Source organism: Austrofundulus limnaeus, unplaced genomic scaffold, assembly GCF_001266775.1.
Source record: "Austrofundulus limnaeus strain Quisiro unplaced genomic scaffold, Austrofundulus_limnaeus-1.0 Scaffold1038, whole genome shotgun sequence".
Taxonomy (NCBI): Eukaryota; Metazoa; Chordata; class Actinopteri; order Cyprinodontiformes; family Rivulidae; genus Austrofundulus; species Austrofundulus limnaeus.
In genome coordinates, this window is record NW_013953440.1 from 20117 (window position 1) to 38085 (window position 17969).

General features: G+C 40.3%; 2 protein-coding genes across 4 annotated transcripts in view; both read left to right on the forward strand.

The window, feature by feature from the left end:
* LOC106533854 (pyrroline-5-carboxylate reductase 1, mitochondrial) overlaps window positions 1–1318 on the forward strand; it is a 9271-nt gene extending 7953 nt beyond the window's left edge. Inside the window, exons 7-8 of the mRNA XM_014030306.1 lie at window positions 314–477; window positions 745–1318. Coding sequence (XP_013885760.1) covers window positions 314–477; window positions 745–913 — 333 coding nt within the window. The 3' untranslated portion in view covers window positions 914–1318. The remainder of the gene's footprint in view (window positions 1–313; window positions 478–744) is intronic.
* Window positions 1319–1613: 295 nt separating this feature from the next.
* On the forward strand, window positions 1614–16829 carry LOC106533856 (transcription factor MafG). 3 transcript variants are annotated; one of them, XM_014030308.1, is made up of 3 exons: window positions 1614–1764; window positions 12754–12826; window positions 12932–16829. In XM_014030308.1, exons 1-3 carry the CDS (start codon window positions 1622–1624, stop codon window positions 13382–13384), a joined length of 669 nt encoding a protein of 222 aa, XP_013885762.1. In that variant the 5' UTR covers window positions 1614–1621; the 3' UTR covers window positions 13385–16829. The 3 variants fall into 3 exon arrangements, with proteins under 3 accessions (XP_013885762.1, XP_013885763.1, XP_013885764.1); XM_014030309.1 differs by lacking the exon at window positions 1614–1764 and adding an exon at window positions 1839–2487; XM_014030310.1 differs by lacking the exon at window positions 1614–1764 and adding an exon at window positions 3493–3825.
* The last annotated feature ends 1140 nt before the right edge of the window (window positions 16830–17969 follow it).

A 17969-nucleotide genomic window follows, 5' to 3' on the forward strand; every position in this document is an offset into this window, starting at 1 on the left:
CCTGAAGATAGAAGAGTTTGTTGAATCTGACGTGACATGTTCGTACGAACCCTTTGTACGAACAAAAGTAAGAGAAATTTAGGATAAAAATAGGAACATGTTCTTGCATGAGGCCCATTGACTCTAAATAACTGATTTTTTTCACTTTCTCTCATCTTTCTGAGGGGAATCTTGCTCCAGCCTTCTGTACAAAGTCGCTTCAGTTATTGACGTTTGTGATGATTTATGCTTAAGTTCTCACATTGGCTCAGCCTCTGCCAGACAGGCCGTGCTGTGACATAATAATCAGATCCGTCACTGTGTCTCCCCAAAGGGCGCCGCTCGGATGTTGCTGGACTCGGAGCAACACCCTGGGCAACTCAAAGACAACGTGTGCTCACCAGGGGGCGCCACCATCCACGCTCTGCATGTCATGGAGAGTGGTGGCTTCCGCAGCCTCCTTATCAATGCCGTGGAGGCCTCCTGTGTAAGAACTAGGTATGCTGATCAAAACACACACACACACACAAAAACATGAGAATACCTACAAGCACTCTCAACATTTGCTTTTATTTGGGAAATATTGGGGATGATTAAATGTGAGGTTTGTACTTTAAAAAGCAGGTGGCGCTATATGCACATAAGAGTTTTGTTGTCTCCTATAACAATTTAATCCGATGATTTAATTATTTGTATGCCACAACAGTATTATTTTGCTATGAGTATACATGCTATACACTGTGGTGTAAATGTGTGTTTTGAAAGGGAGCTTCAGTTTTTGGCTGACCAAGAGAAGATCTCTCCAGCTGCCATTAAGAAGACCACTCTGGATAAAGTTCTCCAGCAGCCAGGAGTCACCGCAGATACTGTTGGAGTCAGATCTCATGGGATCAGTGTTTTTAACAACACTAAACCAAGGACCAAGAAGAGCTGATCTTTCTTTCATCATTTAAATGTCTGTGCTAATGCTGTATAGAAACAACTATCGACAGCTGGTTGGGCACATATTTCAGATAACACTGTTGCAAATGACCTTTTAAGAAAACACAAATGAAAAGTCACAGTTTTTAGGGGGGATGCTAAAATAAAGGAAGAAAATGTATGAACAATATTCTTGTATTTTTTTTAACTGGTTGAGAAAATAACTAAGATAATGGTTTGTGGTTAAGTAGCAAGCTTATCACTTTGGATTTGGTATTATATAGTGTCTGAGTGTTTGGTGTGTAAAAGACATTACACACATTCTACTATAAATGGTGTTTTCATTGTTAGGAACGGAAGGCTATTTTTAATAAATGGGAGGGTTAACATTTAAAGAATAAATAAATTTTTGACCGCTTTTGAAGCGCATCTTTGAATTTCTAAAAATGGTAATATGTTCATGTTGCTGCAGTTCTTTATTATGCTTTTGTTTAGACCGTCTGCATTTTAAATCATGAAGCTATGTGTTTAAACTGTTCTTGTGTCGTCTGATGGGAATTAACCTGCACCACAAAAAAAAAAAAAAAAAAAAAAAAAAGTTGGATTTTGGAGTTTAAATATTTGCTTTTTCTGACCGAAAACCTTTCATGAATGAAGGCACGTGACCAAACACGATGACGTCTGGCTTCGACACAAGAAAGCGTAGAGCGCGAGCTGCTACATGGACCTTGCTTTTTTTTTTTTTTTTTTTCTCAGTGAAACCGACATTAAATTCGCCTCAAATGCTTGGTCCTTCGCACGGACGGTTAAAAAGAGTAATTTGACGGCTATAATTTCAAGAAAAGTATTTTTTCCCCCAGTCAGGTAAGTCTGGAAAGCAAAGCAGTCGGCGGTGTTATGCTGAGTGTGCATGCCTTCACCTGTCTTAGCATGGTTAGCTTGTCAAGTTAGCTTCTTTATACCAAAAAGCGGATTTCAAACTAAAGTTTCCGCTTCACCCAAGCGGTTACTATTATTACATATAAGGGGCTTTATTTTGAAAATCTCAACCTGTTACCTGTTTGGTTATAATTCCTCTAATAAAGAAAGCTGAGTTGCGAGGAGCCGCTAGCTAACGAAACAAAAACATTAAAAGAATTGGCGTCATGTTGCGAGACTTGGCGCATCCACGGGTTTAATTCCACAAAAACAGCGAGAAAACATGGCGCTTTGTTGTCACAGTCAGCCCAGCTGTGGTGGTAGACAGGCTCAGCAGCAGCACGGGGATTTCCTCACTTGTTTTTGTAGGCGGGGAGTTGTTTGCCACTTTCACAATCTGACGCCGAGAGGTTGAGTCGTGGAATGTCAGAGGAAAAGCGTGCGACCCCGGGGTACTGCGGGTCGCCTTCGCGATCATTTTCTTTCGCCCGCACGTCTTTGTCAGAGCACATTTTGATGTATCTTTTAATGGTTTGGCCGGTTGTCAACTCATGCGCTTTCTTGTCGCTGGTCAAACCTGCTGCTTCATCACCTCGTTGTGTGTAAAGAAAAAAAAAAAAAAAAAAGGAGCAAGACGATCGAGCCGAGCCAGCGGTTTAACGAGACCAGGTTGGTTGTTGCTATTTCCCCCCTCGTGTCATTTATTTGGCAAATATTTAAACCCGAGCACTGTTGTCCTTTTTTTATTATTATTGTGCATGCATTAATTTAATCTACCAGGAAATCGCTTTCAGATCATCGTGTTGTCATCTAAAGTGACAATTCATTTAGTTAAATTGTAACAATAGGCAAATCGAGACCCCTTTGTTTTTGGATCTAATACAAGTTCATCGTCATGGCAGGACTGTTTAAATCTTTATTTTAAAGCAAACAAGCAAGAAGCGATTTTTGTTCTTTTATTTTTTTTCTTATCATCATTATGCTGAATCATCACAATGATGTATTTTCTCAGAATCCCACCCTGAAATAATATGGCACCACCGGACAAAAGGTCTGCTGGCTGGATGAGGGGGTCGATGTTTATCACCAAGCCGTCGTTAATAAAGGCAGCTGGATCGAAACGGTGCTGCTCATCTGTCTCGAGTCAAGCCACGAGCATCAAGTGATGAGCATTTATCAATAGACTCATCAACATTCAGCTGAGAGAAATGTGTCTTCTTTTTATTGCAGCGGCTGTCAGGGCTTGCACATCAACAAAACACGGTTTTAGACTGAGTGCTCAGGTGTCAACCGCGATGTCAAAGCCATTTGTAAAATTGCCCGATAAGCAGATATTTGTGTGTTGTGATAATGTGGTTCACCTGTTTAATTTGGCTCCTGTAGAAATTGCTGAATGCGTAGAGAAAGAGAGATGCAAACACCACCTGATTTCAATCAGCTTTTTAACATTTGGGTAAATGTGGCACGCTGGGCAGTAAATGCTACAGACTAAAGAGTCATGACAATTTAACGCTTACATTTCTCACATTTCGAGTTGACAGCTGCTCTTGTCTCCCTGTGTGTGTGACATGATGAAACGTGCTTCCTATCAGGCGTGTAGAAGGTGCAGGTAATGACCTATCCGCCGAGAGTCTCAGTGCAATTCGAAAAGTCACCTTGGAAACTGTTGAGCACACACGCATGCAGGGCTAAAGAGGAAGAAGTTGCCTGTTCTTGCTCAGATACCCAACTTATTTCATCATCTCTGCTCATGCGAGCAGGGGGGCATTGAAGTGTGTTTAGCAGACAGGGCAGCCGTACATCAGAAGCTCGGCTTTGCAATAAAGCGTAATGCCCATCTCTGCCTTTCTCTGCAGGTAACGAGGAAGGTTGATGACGGTCCGTATAAGCGTCGGACGGGGCTGGCGGTGTTGTGATGAAGGCAGGGAAACACGGCAGATCAGTGCTTAGATGTATCTCATCTTTCATCGAGGTTGCAGGGATCAAACAGTGCCGAATGCCGTAAAGGTGAACCGAGTTCACAACTCCTACCCAGTAGCGTCGCTTAGAATGGGCAGGCGGTGCCGGTGGAAGAGGATACGTGAGGTTGATGAAACATGAAGCAAGACTTTACGCCGCGCAGAGTACATTCTGGCCACAGACACCTCTGTATGGCCAACACAGCTGTGCTTTGGGAGTAGTTACGCCTATTCAGGACAATTATTAGCCTCCAGAAAGGAACACAAATGTGGGATTTGTCCACAAAAGTGCTGCTTAAGCTGCACTGGGAAATAGAAATGCCTGGAAGGAAGGAAGGGAAAAGATCAATACGTATATATATATTTATTTTTCCCCTCTTTTTTTTTTTTGCAATAGGGAGGGAACGTTGGTGATGAAACCTCTTGCAAGTGTAGTGCGGATTATGATTGCTTAGCGTTGCGATATGCCCGCTCTGCTTCTCAAAGTAATACTTTCATCCAGATAGTTTGCAAGTGTGTGTTTGATGAGTTTCTTAGAACCTGAGTTAGACATGCCACGTTCATTAGTGCTCTCTGTTTACGCAAAATTCCGATAAGTAAAACGCAAGGCTCGACTCTGTGAACATAAAGCATACGTGTTTTCCATTTTTGGGTTGTTTTCTTTTTGTAACTTGCTTTCATATTGGCCATTATCTGTTGGGAACTCATCAGTGTTTGGAGCAGAACGTCTTGTGATGATGCATGAGATTCAGCGTAACATTATTTTCAAGGTTTGACCAAAAGTGGCTCCAACTCCCTCATTTCTCATCAGATGTTTTTTAGTTTAAAACTCTGACATGAGACACAGCAGCTGATCTAGTGAGTGCTAGATCTTTAATTATTATTTTTTCTTCAGTTTAAAATATGTGTGTGACTTATTTGAGGACTACACAAAGAAACAAACAGGACTACATGGTTATGTACATAAAATCTGCAATATCTGCTGGACCTAATTAATGATTTTTACACTTTTGGAAAATGTCCTGAAGTGATGTAATTGATTTTTTTTTCGAATTCATTTTTTAAAATAATAGTTTGGTTATTTTTGGACCGTCTCATCAGTGAGATATCCTGGAGGCAGACACCATCAATCAGAACGTGAACGGAGCCGGGGCCGTATTGTTAACAGGAATTAGTGTCTTTGTGTTTTTTTGCATGTAATAACTCTGCTGACTGAATCTATTTGAATCAAAGCTCTCTGGAGGGGGAAAAAAAGAGAAAACTAAAAGAAAAGATGAAACATATATTTTCTTTCCTCTTTTTATTTAGTGACACTTCTGGGCTCCCGTCACAGAGGGGTGTTTAAACTGAGAGAAAAGAGAGGAGAATCCATCTTTAGCGATTGTTCTAATTATACAACATATGCGACTTGTTTTACTTTAAATGCATGTGTTCTGCAAAGGCTGCTTTTTAAAATTTCTTTAGGTCTGTGCCATAAACATTAAAATTAAAACTAGACATGGGTTTTTACGATGTAAAAACAAGTGTGCATTGCCATGTAGCATGGCTTTGTCTGCAGCATTGGACTTTCAGAATGAACTTTGACCAAGTTCAAATGTGTTTTCTACACCAGCTTGTGCCTGTCATGTTGGCAGGTGTTTGAAATTAAGGTAATTGTGTGACAATATGAAATTTGAAGAGATTTTTTGTTAAAGTTGCATTAGCTGGGTTTTGAACCCTGATCTCCCACATGAAAGTCCATGACATAAACCATTAGACCAGTGGAGCTTTGGAAGAAGATGGTGGCAGGGGTTGTTTTGTATGTGTGCAGAAAGACGCCACCTTGCCAATACAATCATTGACACAAAAATGCATAATATTACAACAATCAAGCAGTATTAAGACAATAATATAGTAAAACACCAAAATGCAATCATATTAGTACTGTAAACACTCAACTACTGAGTTGAAATATTAAACTATGGTGCAGTACCAAGTTGAGTACAGCATGGGGCAGTATTGGACCAATACAAGGCTCCATTGACTGCCATTATATTTCATTAAACATTAATATTTCATAAACTATAAGTTTTACAGGCACCAAAAGGCATAGCCATCATTTGGCACAGGAGCTTTACAGATATAAATTACAATGGCAGCTCTAGGACAAAGTATGCAGGAGGAGAAGCATGGCAAAGTTGAGATGACTTGGATGGGAAACGAATCACAATAGTGTGCATTGCCAATGACAAGTGTTGTAGTGAAGGCCTTCGGTGTATTGCCAGTGTGTGTTGGTTGACTTCAACCTTTACCTCTTGTGCCAGGCTGGAATACCAAGAGCAATTCTCGTCCTGTTTAATCAAGTCTTCCAGGCAGATACTGTGAAGGCCAGAAGAGTCTCCTCTCCTGTTCTGCTGCTCGGCCTAACAGGTCCAAGAGTAAATACAGGCAACTGAGCATGGAAGTAGATTTTAGTAAGGAAACATCAGTGAATACAAACTAGTCTTTTTTAAAAATACGCTTTATTTTATCAGCTACTTCCAAAATAAAAAAAGCCCTCAAGGGCAGTGATTCATGTTTTCACTTTACATTTTGCATCCTGTTCATGTCTTTCAGACATAAATGTGCCACATTTTTTTTGTTTGTTTGTTGCATTTGCTAGTAGCTTCTAAATGTGATCTGTTTTTATTTATTTTTTTGTTTAATCTTTTTTTTCTTGCTTTGAAAGAAAATGTTTCTCTTCTGTGAAATCAATGATCTTCCCTTAGCCAGATGTTGCCTTAATTTAAGAAACAAAAGTACTTTGGAAATTGATGTAAAATGGTGAAAATGCTGGCAATATTTTTAAGTTAACATCCTTTTTAAGAAACAAAAAAAGAGAACAGGAGTTGACAGCTGGGATTAAATGAGACATAACTTATCTGAAAAACTGATTGATCACTTAAAAACTCAATATGTTTGTCTTGAAAGGGTAAACTTCAGATTGATTGCACAGTTTTGCTGACTTAATTTACTAGAACATTTATATGTATATATAAACTCCTAAAAATTCAAACAATTTTGTAAAACTGAAGAGTGTTATGCATCAGCAAATAGAGAGTTTAATCAGAGCTGTCATTTTCCTCATGTTTATTACACAGCAGACAAAACATTCAGTTATTAAAAAAAGTATTTATAGTCTTTAGGGTTTTAAAAATGAAATGACCAAATGCCTTCCAGGTGAAACTAAATAAATAAATAACTAAATAAATCAGCTAGCTTTATTCTTGTCATAGCTGGGCTTTATATCAATGTTTATGGAGGATTTAATTGGCAGCCATTCTCCGGCCTGTCACAATGATTATTCAGTCGCATGTTTATGATTATTTGAAACAACTGTCAGTTCGCTCTTTATTATAGAATTAGCCTAACGCTGTAATATTTGGCATAATATTAGCGGAGATTGGCAGTGAAGCAGCTTAACCCAATCATTTGAATGATAGTTAATGATGAAGTGTTTCATAACAGCGACATCCCTGGTCTTACTCAGGGTCTGCCTGTAGGATGTGCAGTGTGATGTATGACGGGTCAGGGCTGCGAAAACCCAGCTGGCATCAAATTTTGGTTAGTTTGCTATTTTCAGTCTCGTTCAAAACCCTCAACTGTTCAAAAGCGCGTGGCTTAGTATTTCCCCTCTACTACAAGCGTATCCCATTTTCCTTTTGAAAGCTGCTGAATGATTTCTCCTCTGCCTCTTTTTGTCACCATTATTTCACGCTCTGAATACTTAGTAGTTAATGGCTTCCCACCTCTCCTCCCATCGTACCTTTCAGTTACTCAGACGCACTCAGATGCCGTTTTCTCCAGCCAGAAGTTTACACCACTCATCCCGTATCTCAACCAGAGCGATCAGAGCAGTCTGATTTTTAATTTGCAGTTAAATGCCTCCCGACACATGCAGCTTGCTTGATAATTGACTTTGCTCAACTGACAGGAGAAATGATTAGATCTGAGTATCTGGGTGATCTTTTTGAATCTGAATTAGAAGGGAGGCACTGAACGTAGTGCCTCTGTCTGTTCAGGCATGAATTCCTGAGAAGAGCTGTTGATGGCGTACAGGGGGGAAATGTTGGCTGATTGCATTAATCATCTCAGCGCTAAAAGATCAAGCAGACAAGACTGCAAATAAATGCAAGATAGAAATTTAAGAAATAGGTGGTTGCTAAAATTTAGTGTGGTGGTGTCTGAGAGTCATTCACAGTGCAGTCTGAGCATGACATCACATGAAAGTTTATTGCCTGAGATCGTGCATAATAAATTTATTTTTAGACCTGTATATTTATTTTCAGTTCAAAACAAGTTTAACTTTTATCATTTGCAGGCAAAATGCATTTTTTGAATGAATTTTATTGGATTTAATGGATTTTATTTGGTCACATTAAAGACCACTCAACACAAAAACAAACAAAACTTTAACCCTATATGACCAAAAACGTAGAGGCAGAAGCCAATAGCTTGTTTTGCCTCACCTTACAATTCAAAATGGATTCCCAAAAAAACACACACATACTTCAACTACATCCTGGTTATATGCAAATCATTAAAACATTTTTTATCAACTATATCGTTATTATTGTCCATACATACAAAAATATATGTAATATATTACCACCACCGTCATCACAACTGACTACTATAAACCATAACTCGTAATTAATTTACTTTTTAACTTCTTTTTGAAACTTAAAAGAGAGTCACTAAACTTAGTTTCATCATTTAGATTATTCCACAATTTAACACCCAATACTGAAACACATCTAAATTTGATATTTGTTCTTACTTTATGTACTTCAAAAATAAAGAACCCCCTTAAATTATAATTATTTTCCCGTAAATTAAAAAAAAATCTTTGAATACCATCAGGAAGACTATTTATTCTTACTCAATATAGTAATTCCAGTGTTTTTAAATACACTAAATTTTAAAACAGAAGACTTTAAGAATAGTGGGATTGTGGAATCAAAAAACCCAGCATTATTTATTAATCTAATTACTCTTTTTTGAAGTTTAACTATTGGATCTATATTGGTTTTATGAACATTAGCCCAAACCTCTACACAATAGGACACATATGGCACTACAAGTGAAAAATAAAGTGTATGCAGACAACTTCTATTTAACGATTCTTTGGTTTTAAAAATAATTGCAACTGATTTTGATTTTTTTTTGTCTGATATACTCTATATGTGACTTCCTAGATAGTTTTTCTTTAATGATTATTCCCAAGAATTTTATTTCTGGTACTCTTTCAATTTCAATTCCATGTAAATTTAATTTTATATTATGTCTAACCCTAATTCCACTGAACACCATAAATTTTGTTTTACTTTCATTTCCCTTTTAGGTGATATAGGGTTGAATCATTTAGTCATTTTGTTCTATTATGATTTTTTTTAAGATAAAAAGTTAAATTAAAATGTGTTGGAAGTTCCTGCTGAGTTTTATCTTGAAAATACTCTTTTTCTCAACACATTTTTTCCATCAGTTTTATTCTTTTCTTTTTTTTTGAGCAGCTTGTCTGTGCCAAGTGCACCGAAGCATAGCAAGAATCGATCAGGACAATTTGTATTTATTTTATTTTTTGTGTGTCTAGAGATGTGCTTGTCTGTGATTAGTTGGGTAGTGTGTGTAATCTCCTGCCCTGTCTCAGCAAACCTTGTATCCTGTTAGACCTTCCCAGCCATGTTTAGTATTCAGACAGCAGGCGCTGTCGTAATCTGGATTCTGAGGCAGGTTGCTGGGCTTTTTGTTTGCTCTTATGGCCCTGATAATCTTGTTACACTGCTGTCAAGTGGAGCTGGCCCTCCCTGCAGCCCTGAACCACCACATGTGCCACCTCCAGCACCAGAAACACAGTCCTCCTTCCCGTCACCACCAGCCTACCGCCATTTTGAGACAGTTGTTGATGGAAGAGCCTTGGATGTATCCTTGAAGGATCACCTCCTGAGCATCTTTATTCAGCCTCCAGCCCCCGCTCAGTCTCCCACCCCCATCTCAGGCGGTAAACGACAGTGATAAATATTCATCAGAGGGACGCGGCGCACGGGTAGCTGGAGCCTGTTCCCCCTCAACAACGAGTCCCCTGGCTAATGGTGTCCATCCTTGGCACCCCCCCTGGAGAGTGCTTTTGAAGGGGACAAGATCTTTAAATCAGGCCACCGGCCTGGGGCCAGACCTATCATGTTATATCAGTATTATGGCACCGGTTTAGTTTATTCATGTATTCTTTTTCTTGAGCATTAACCTGATGCTCATCCTGTATATTCATATAAACAAAGACCAAGTTTAATGCTTCCTTTCATGATTGCATTAGCTCAACTTCACAAGTTCTCAATTGGCACTTTGCTTTTGGTCTATGCTGAGATCAGTGTTTTTTTTTTAAACTCAACCTGTTCTACTCAGGCTCCTCGAAATGTGCCGACCATGCATTTTACACAAGGCTTTTTCCTCTCTTTTCTTTTCATCTCGCCCTCTCTCTTTCCCTGCCTCTCCTTTTTCTGTCCGTCTCTCACTGTTCCTTTTTTCTGCGGGTGACCACACTCAGCGTTTTTTCCATTTCCTGTGGGTGTGATGTCTCTCCTCCGCAAGCAATCAGCTCTGATTTGTCAGCGTTCTTCCGGGCGATTCATAAAAATTCAGCAAGCGTCTACAAAAGACGTCTGTGTCCCCCACGTTTGCTCCTTACCTCCAGCGCCCCTGCGCTCGAGCTGCAGCTTTCACCTCTTTTGGCTAGACGCTCAGTAAAGGCATGAAATAATGGATGTGAGGTGATGTACAGTAGCACTTGTTTTGTTTGAGTTGTCAAATTGAGGGCGTCTCGTCACAAATGATCAACCAGAGCAACTTGGACGATTTCCCATCGTTTCATAAGAAAATTAGAGGTGCAGTTTTCTCTTTGCTTCTCTATTTCTGTGGTTTCCTCTTTGTCTCTGTGAGGTATGACATGCCCGGTAGTGGAAGGGAGCAGCTGTGCATTGGACCTTGTCTGTGTTGTTCTGCCATGGCCTGTCATTGGTAGCCGTCTGTTGGCAGCAGCCTGTGCTGGAGGCTCGCAGCCTGGCTGCAATTTTTACTCCGTGTCATATGGTGAGCTTTCAGAATGCCAAGCCGTGTTTCTGTGTTGCCCTACACAGCTGTGTGACAGAACACACCTCTTAAACTTCTAAATTTATATAATACTTCTCTGTGTTATCAAGATTTCCACTTGTTTTTGGACAGTGTTAGGTCTCAGCTGCCAAGAAAAAAAAAGATGGGCTTAATATGATATTTGGAAGATGCAAGCTTTTTTTCCCCCTCTCCTCTCAGTGGCTAATAATGTAGTACTCTCCCATCTATTTGTCCATTATCATCTGTGCATCATCAGGCAGACCATTATCCCATTATGTTTTGCATCTGTGGTCCAAATGCTTACTGGAAATGAGTCACCACAAAGGCTTGTGAAAGGTAGGTGTTACTATCAGAAAGGCTATTCATAGCCAGCCCGTCAGAGATGAAACTATCACATTTAAAAAGTCCTCTGCAGAAAGTGAAAGGCTTTTAATACGAGCATCATTCGTGGCACGGGGAAAGGTTGTGGTTTTCATGAGGAGCCAGAGGACTTTTTGAAGTAAAAAGCATCAAGAATTCCAGTCACAGTCTGACCTCATGTTATGTCCCCAGCCTCGGTTGTAGTGTCGTATTCAGGTCATTTTTAACAAGCATCTGTCTCTCCCGATTTGGCTCAGGTGACCGGTCCACCTGTAGCACCCCCCTTTGTTGCCATGGAAATATCCTGGCCTTCTTGGCGCACTTCAGAGCGACGACTCATCTGTTTTCCTTTTCTTACCTCGCTGAGCTTTCCTGCACACATCATACACGACTAACTTAATGTGCACAGAGGCTGTAAACAAACACACACTGACACACGTTGACAGATCTTTGTGGGATTCTTTATGTGGGATTCTTTGTTTCCTGATGATTAAAGTTCTAACAGCCAATATGAGTTTGTTTATGTGTGCCGTACTAGCACATTGCTGGCTGTGTAAATCAGCTTAGCGATGCAATGTGCTGGGTGGGCTGACTGTGGTGGGTGTCTGTGTCGCTGACACAGCATTTACTGCATGCAGTGCAAAGCACCCAGGGCCACAACTGTGTGTGTTTGTGTGTGTGTGTGCGCGCACTTAGCCCACACGGTGGAAGGCACTCGACCTCCTGTCTGCCTTAACACCAGCAGGTTCAGTTTCTCGCCTGCACATCTCCTCTTGGAATTTCCTCAGTACTGACAGGACAAAATTAAACTGCAATGCAGCCCTGTTATCCTGGGTGGTACTTAAGTGCTGCACTAACAAAATATTTCTCTCTTTTTCTTTATTGATTTATGGGATTATGACTGGGCTCAGGCCAACACAGGTGTGACTGTCTAGACTGTGTAGCTTGCTCAGTAAATGAAAGGCAGCACCGCGTTTCTTCTAGTGAATGTATTTTGGTGGAGGTAGAAAAGCTCAGCACGGTTTTCTCTCTGGGGGGCTGTGCTTGAAAGAAGTGACTCCTCTTGTGGTTTTTTTAATGAAATTACAAACTGCTGGCAGCCAATTAAACACCATCCTCCTCGTTGCTCACTACAGTGCTGATTAAACATTGTACAGCATTCAAAACAGTGATTTAGTTTGTCTTGTTTTTATTAAGGATACAAACCTTTAATAAATAAATAAATTTATTATTATTATTATTATTATTATTATTATTATTATTATTATTATTATTATTATTATTATTGTGGCAGATGCACAGACTGCACTTGTTCAAAAAAAAAACTGGTATCACAAAAAGTCTTGTCCTTGCCCTACTTTATATTTTTGGGGCATGGTCATGCTGTAGCCTATTTTCCAGAAATAAAATGTTTTTGTATTTTATTTAAATATGTTATTTGACAGCTGTGTTTTTTTTTCTTTTTCTAAATCTATGACTTATCTTTTCGCAGAACAACCAGCAGTACACGTGAACGCTGCTCTCGTGGCATGACTACCCCAAACAAGGGAAACAAGGCCTTAAAGGTAAAACAATCTTGAGTGATGCTGACAAATATGGCTCCGAACCATGACAGTTTTAATATGCGAGTGGTGTAATGGTAAAAAAAAATAATAATAACTCGTCCGCAGGTGAAGCGGGAGCCTGGGGAAAATGGCACCAGCCTAACAGATGATGAGCTCGTCTCCATGTCTGTACGTGAACTGAACCAGCATTTACGGGGGCTGTCGAAAGAAGAGATCCTGCAGCTGAAGCAGAGGCGGCGCACCCTGAAGAACCGCGGCTATGCCGCAAGCTGCCGGGTGAAGCGTGTCACCCAGAAGGAGGAGCTGGAAAAGCAAAAGGCTCAGCTGCAGCAAGAGGTGGACAAGCTGGCCACGGAGAACGCCAGCATGAAGGTGGAGCTGGACGCGCTGCGCTCAAAGTACGAGGCCCTCCAAAGCTTTGCCAGGACTGTGGCCCGCAACCCCGTCACTTCAGCGAGGGGACCGATGGCCTCGGTGATAGGGCCCCTCATCCCTGGTAAAGTAGCCGCCACCAGCGTCATCACCATCGTCAAATCCAAAACCGAGGCCAGGTCGTAGTAGCCGAACGAGCCGGAGGAAGACTTTCAAAGTTTAACTAGTCAGTGCATTGTAACACGGAGCAGGATTTCCTGTGTAAGTTCTCACTTTTACTTTGGCACTAACGCGTAAAATGCTTCCCAGTTCGCTCTTTCCCAGTATGACTCAGAGGTGTTTGCTCGTCAAATCGTAGAGTGACAAATGTTTGTTTTTTTTAAGACCGAGGGACGAATTCTGAAGAATTGACATTTCTAGAGTCCCACAGGTGGTCACAACCCATAAAACAATAAACTATAGATGGGTCTCCTTTCTAATTCCACAGCACAGACTGGAGAAACACATCAGATTATGTACGGTTTGTTATTCTGCACTGACTAAAACATCAATTGTCACACTTTTTGTTTTATAACTACATAAGTCTTCAAAGAAACCTGACCTACACAAAACTGTTGGGTTTCCTTTAAGGATACAAAACTATGATTCATTTTCAGTTCCTAAATTCGTGAAAGGCTTCAGTGAAGTTGTCCTTTTAACATGACTGGTAGATGCAATAATATGTGTATGCACTGAAAACACACACACACACAAAAGGATATTGAGTATTTCTGGTGACGTGAACAATGATCAGCAGTTCTCACAGATATTGTTCCAGAGCTGAGTGCCATTCCAATAGAACAATATCTGAAAACCTGAATGTTATTACAGTAATACCCTCACACTTTGTGGGGACAAATCTTTTGAGCCGTCATTTTGATCGTAGAAGAAAACGTCATTTTCTTTCAAAGATAAACATGTTTTTTTTTTGTTTTTGTATTTACTTGTTAACAGGGCCGTCATATATTTCCAGAAAAAAGAAAAAAAACTGAAAAAAAAGTCTTAACACAAGCTTTACTGTTTGAATTGTTAAGGTGTGAAAAACTTTGTCTAATGTTGAGTTCCTGGTTTTTATTACTTGGTAGATTCAATTCCATTGTTTATAGAAACGCATCATAAAAACAAAAGAAAAAAAAACAAAAAAAATCCTGTGAAATCTTTTTTGCAATTGTACCAAAAGTGGCTTACTATTGAAGTCTGATAGCTTTTTCTAGTGACTAGGCGCGTACAGTGGGGTAGCGCGTGATGTGACGTGTAAGTGACAAAGTTGGCGGTGTCGTTCACTGTATAGATGTCAATGCTGTGCTATTTTAAACAAATCTGTAGAGCTAAACTAGGTGGTGTAAACAAGGTCAATTGTCTTTGTGCGTATTGGCATCTGTGATATCCTCCGCTTCCTCGGTGTTAGTTACAAACCACGTTGTCATTAAGAGTTTACGTCATTGAGCAGTGCAAGACAGATATCGGTAAAATAGCATCAGTGAACAGGAATGAAGACGTGAAGCTAATAATGGTGAATAATGGCTGCACCTGGTGATGGATCACTGTAACCGGAAATGAAAAGATTTCATCATTGTTCCAGCTCTGAATTAAATAGTGATAAAGTGTTGAGAGTGGATATGTTTTTCACAAACGTTGCATTTTCTTATGAGATCGCACAAATCATTTTTAAGATTAGCCACTTGGGGCGGGTTTAGCCTCACCTCCATATCTTTGCCCATTTCTCAAAGTTTTGTATATATGCACTAAGCTCCTGCTTGTTTTGCTCAGGACAAAACAGGCCACTTAAAATGGACAAACCATTTTAGATGAGAAGCGAAGTGGCAGGGATGGCAGCTCTGTTTTCGCTCTAGTTTCTTCTTTTTCTCTTCTTTTCTTCCTTGTCATAAAGGGCTTCGATCCGCACGTAGAAAGAGACGCGGCACGGCGATGTCGAATTACAGTCGCGAGCAGCTGCCAGCAGCGCTTCCTCTGTGCCAAGTGTGGTATCTCCCGGTCTTTGTAAGGGGAGTTTCACGCCGAGGCAGTCGCACACCTCAAGGTTTGAAAGCGGTTATGTAACGACATCAACACGATGCACCTCATCCAGGCTGGTCAGAGCGCGTCGTAGTGTCGGGAGAGACGTTTACCCGCGGTCACTCTCAAATCCTCCGTCTCAGCAAACCTCCATGCCAGAGATCTGGGTGCTGGTTATATACTGTCTGTGTGCAGGTTTCTTGTCCTGACTTTGTCAACATGCTTAGCTATCTGCAGTGACTGGTTAACTGTGGGGGGAAATACATACGTGACTCTTGACATAGCTCAGTATTGATATTGGCGTCCTTATTGCTGTGGCAGTCTTGTAGAGTGACTCTTTTTTTTAAAGTATATATTTTAATTATTATTTTTTTTCATGTCGAGTGTCTTTTAAGGTGTTGAAGTGGCACTGTTGACCAATCTTTGAATCTCGTCTCGAGATGGTGACTCTTTATCACACATACTGGTGTATAGTATGTAGCTGCAGTAGGTATTGATGACCATTGTGAAAAATAAAGTGACCCTTAATATGCAACTCAGTGGAAATGCGTGAAAGAGACGTATAAAGTTAAACAGTATTGTCCAAGTTGTGAGAATATGTTTAAATGTTGTTACTGTTTTATTTAAATTTTTAACTTTTAGTTGTGAAATGTGTTTTATTTGTTCAGATTTTTGCTTCAATAAGTAAAAAAAAAAGGCATTTGGCCCTTGTTTATTTATTTTCTGTGGTAATTTAAAGGAACCACAACACAGCTGCACTGAAGCCTTATTGGATGAGTCTTACTGATTTAAAAATTGGACGTGGATATTAACTGAAAGATACTGCTGGTATAGAGATGTTTGTGCACTAAGTGGATGACAGATTCTGTCACAAGGGCCTCATGCAATATTTATTTCATCTTTGGGATACGTGTGTACGTGATTGTTGGAGTGTGGTTCCTCTGCTGCTACATCAGTCATTAATGCTCACTGTTTGCTGTTGCGTCCTCCACGGCACTTCTGTTCTCATTCCGTGGTGTGTTTTTAATTGATCTTAACACTGTAATTTGTTCTGCAGATTTAATGTTTAATTGGACATAGCTTCTTTTAAAAAAAAAAAAACTGTTAGAGAGGATAATAACAGCACTTGTGTGGCAGTTGAATTTAATAGCTCTCAAAACGTAAGCTTTTTTTATTATTATTTTTTGTGGAATTATTCTTTGTAAACGGTTGACTGTGCAGGTTTTTTCCTCTTACTCTGTGGAGTGGGTTTTGTGTTTTAAAAGGAATCTAAAACTGACTAAAGTGAGTAATACAACGGTAATAATATGTTTTTGTTATATTTCTGTATGGGTTGTAATAAAATATTGCAGTACTTTGTATGAAAACAGACAATAGGTAATTGTAACTATTTATAAATTAAATTATTGTACTTTTTTGCAATCTGTAGATAAGCACTATGTATTCATAAACAGTATCAGCTGTGGATTTAAATGTGATTCTTTGAGGTGTCTAAGTTATTGATGTATATATTGTATGTTTGTTGATACAGCTTACTTTATTTTCTATAAGATCAATAAAATGTTTTGGAAAATGATTTTGTCATTCGAGGCTGTTGAAAACTCCGTAAATGAGGTTTTGTCACGTTCTGTGGCGTCATTGACCCAGTTTGATACTTGTAAAAATAAACTGGCTGGAAAGGCTTTTCGCCGGCCAGGGTGGGTTTCAGAAGACGGCGATCATTTAGATGGCACAATTTCTTTTTCTGTGATCCAAAAAAAGCTGCCGGGCGACCCACTTTGGCTAACCTCAGCGGACGTATTTTTGGCCCGACACGAGTAAAACATTAGAGTCATGAAGGATGTCTAGGTGTGCTTGTCCTAGATTAGGAGGAGTTGTGAGTTAGTCATCTCGGTTCCCTGTGGAGCTCCTGACTCCCCCCCATTTCCTCATCTCAGTGCACCTCATCAAACATCAGCCTCCTCAGCACCGTTTCAACCCCAGCACATTCAAAACACATCTCCAGAGAGACTTCGCGGAGACAAAGAGACAGATGGTTTCAGACAAGTTGCATCTTACCGCTTCATCCTGCAGGGCAGGTCCAAACCCCACCGCCTCGCAGCGAGATGCTGGTCCTCGGCTCCATTAAACGCTTCCACAGGTCTGTGTGTGACCTGTGCCTAAAAACAGGCTCTTCTCCTCTCCTCGGACGCCTGCCCCAGACAAGCGAATGGCCTCTGAAGAGTTGATTAATTTGGCGGGTTGGGTTAAGGTGAGCCGGTGGGCTATCTAGGACAGCATTCTTCATGTTCACCCACTTCTGCAGCAGGTGCCTGCCCCAGTTCTCGGACCACAACCCCACCGTACAATTAATGTTGCCATCCCCATTAGCAAGGGTGAACCGTTGTCACACGTGCCCTCTTAAAAGTTTAATGCTGGGCTTCATCCTGAATATTCCATTCTAGCCCAAAACACTACAGTTAGAAAAATATTTAATCCCTTTTTTCCCCCCTCTTTCATTTAAGAAAAGTGTTGTTTTGTTGACACTTAAACATGACAAGAAGAATCGTAAAGAGTTTCCTCAGAATCTTTCAGTTTTTGTTAAAGAGTAAGTGCTGCACAAATTGGATCCCTGCTCGGACAAAAGATGCCACTGAAGACAAAGAAGATCAGGATAGTCTGGTAGGAAGTGGCTGTGTGGGATTAGGGTGCCCCCTGCTGGTCTATAATGGAAAAA

Excerpts from the sequence above, each read along its gene's own strand:
- LOC106533856 (XM_014030308.1), top strand. The coding sequence starts at position 1,622 with ATGGACCTTGCTTTTTTTTTTTTTTTTTTTCTCAGTGAAACCGACATT. Across the intron at positions 1,765-12,753 it reads GTATTTTTTCCCCCAGTCAG|AACAACCAGCAGTACACGTG; the intron begins GTAAGTCTGGAA and ends ATCTTTTCGCAG. Across the intron at positions 12,827-12,931 it reads AGGGAAACAAGGCCTTAAAG|GTGAAGCGGGAGCCTGGGGA; the intron begins GTAAAACAATCT and ends ACTCGTCCGCAG.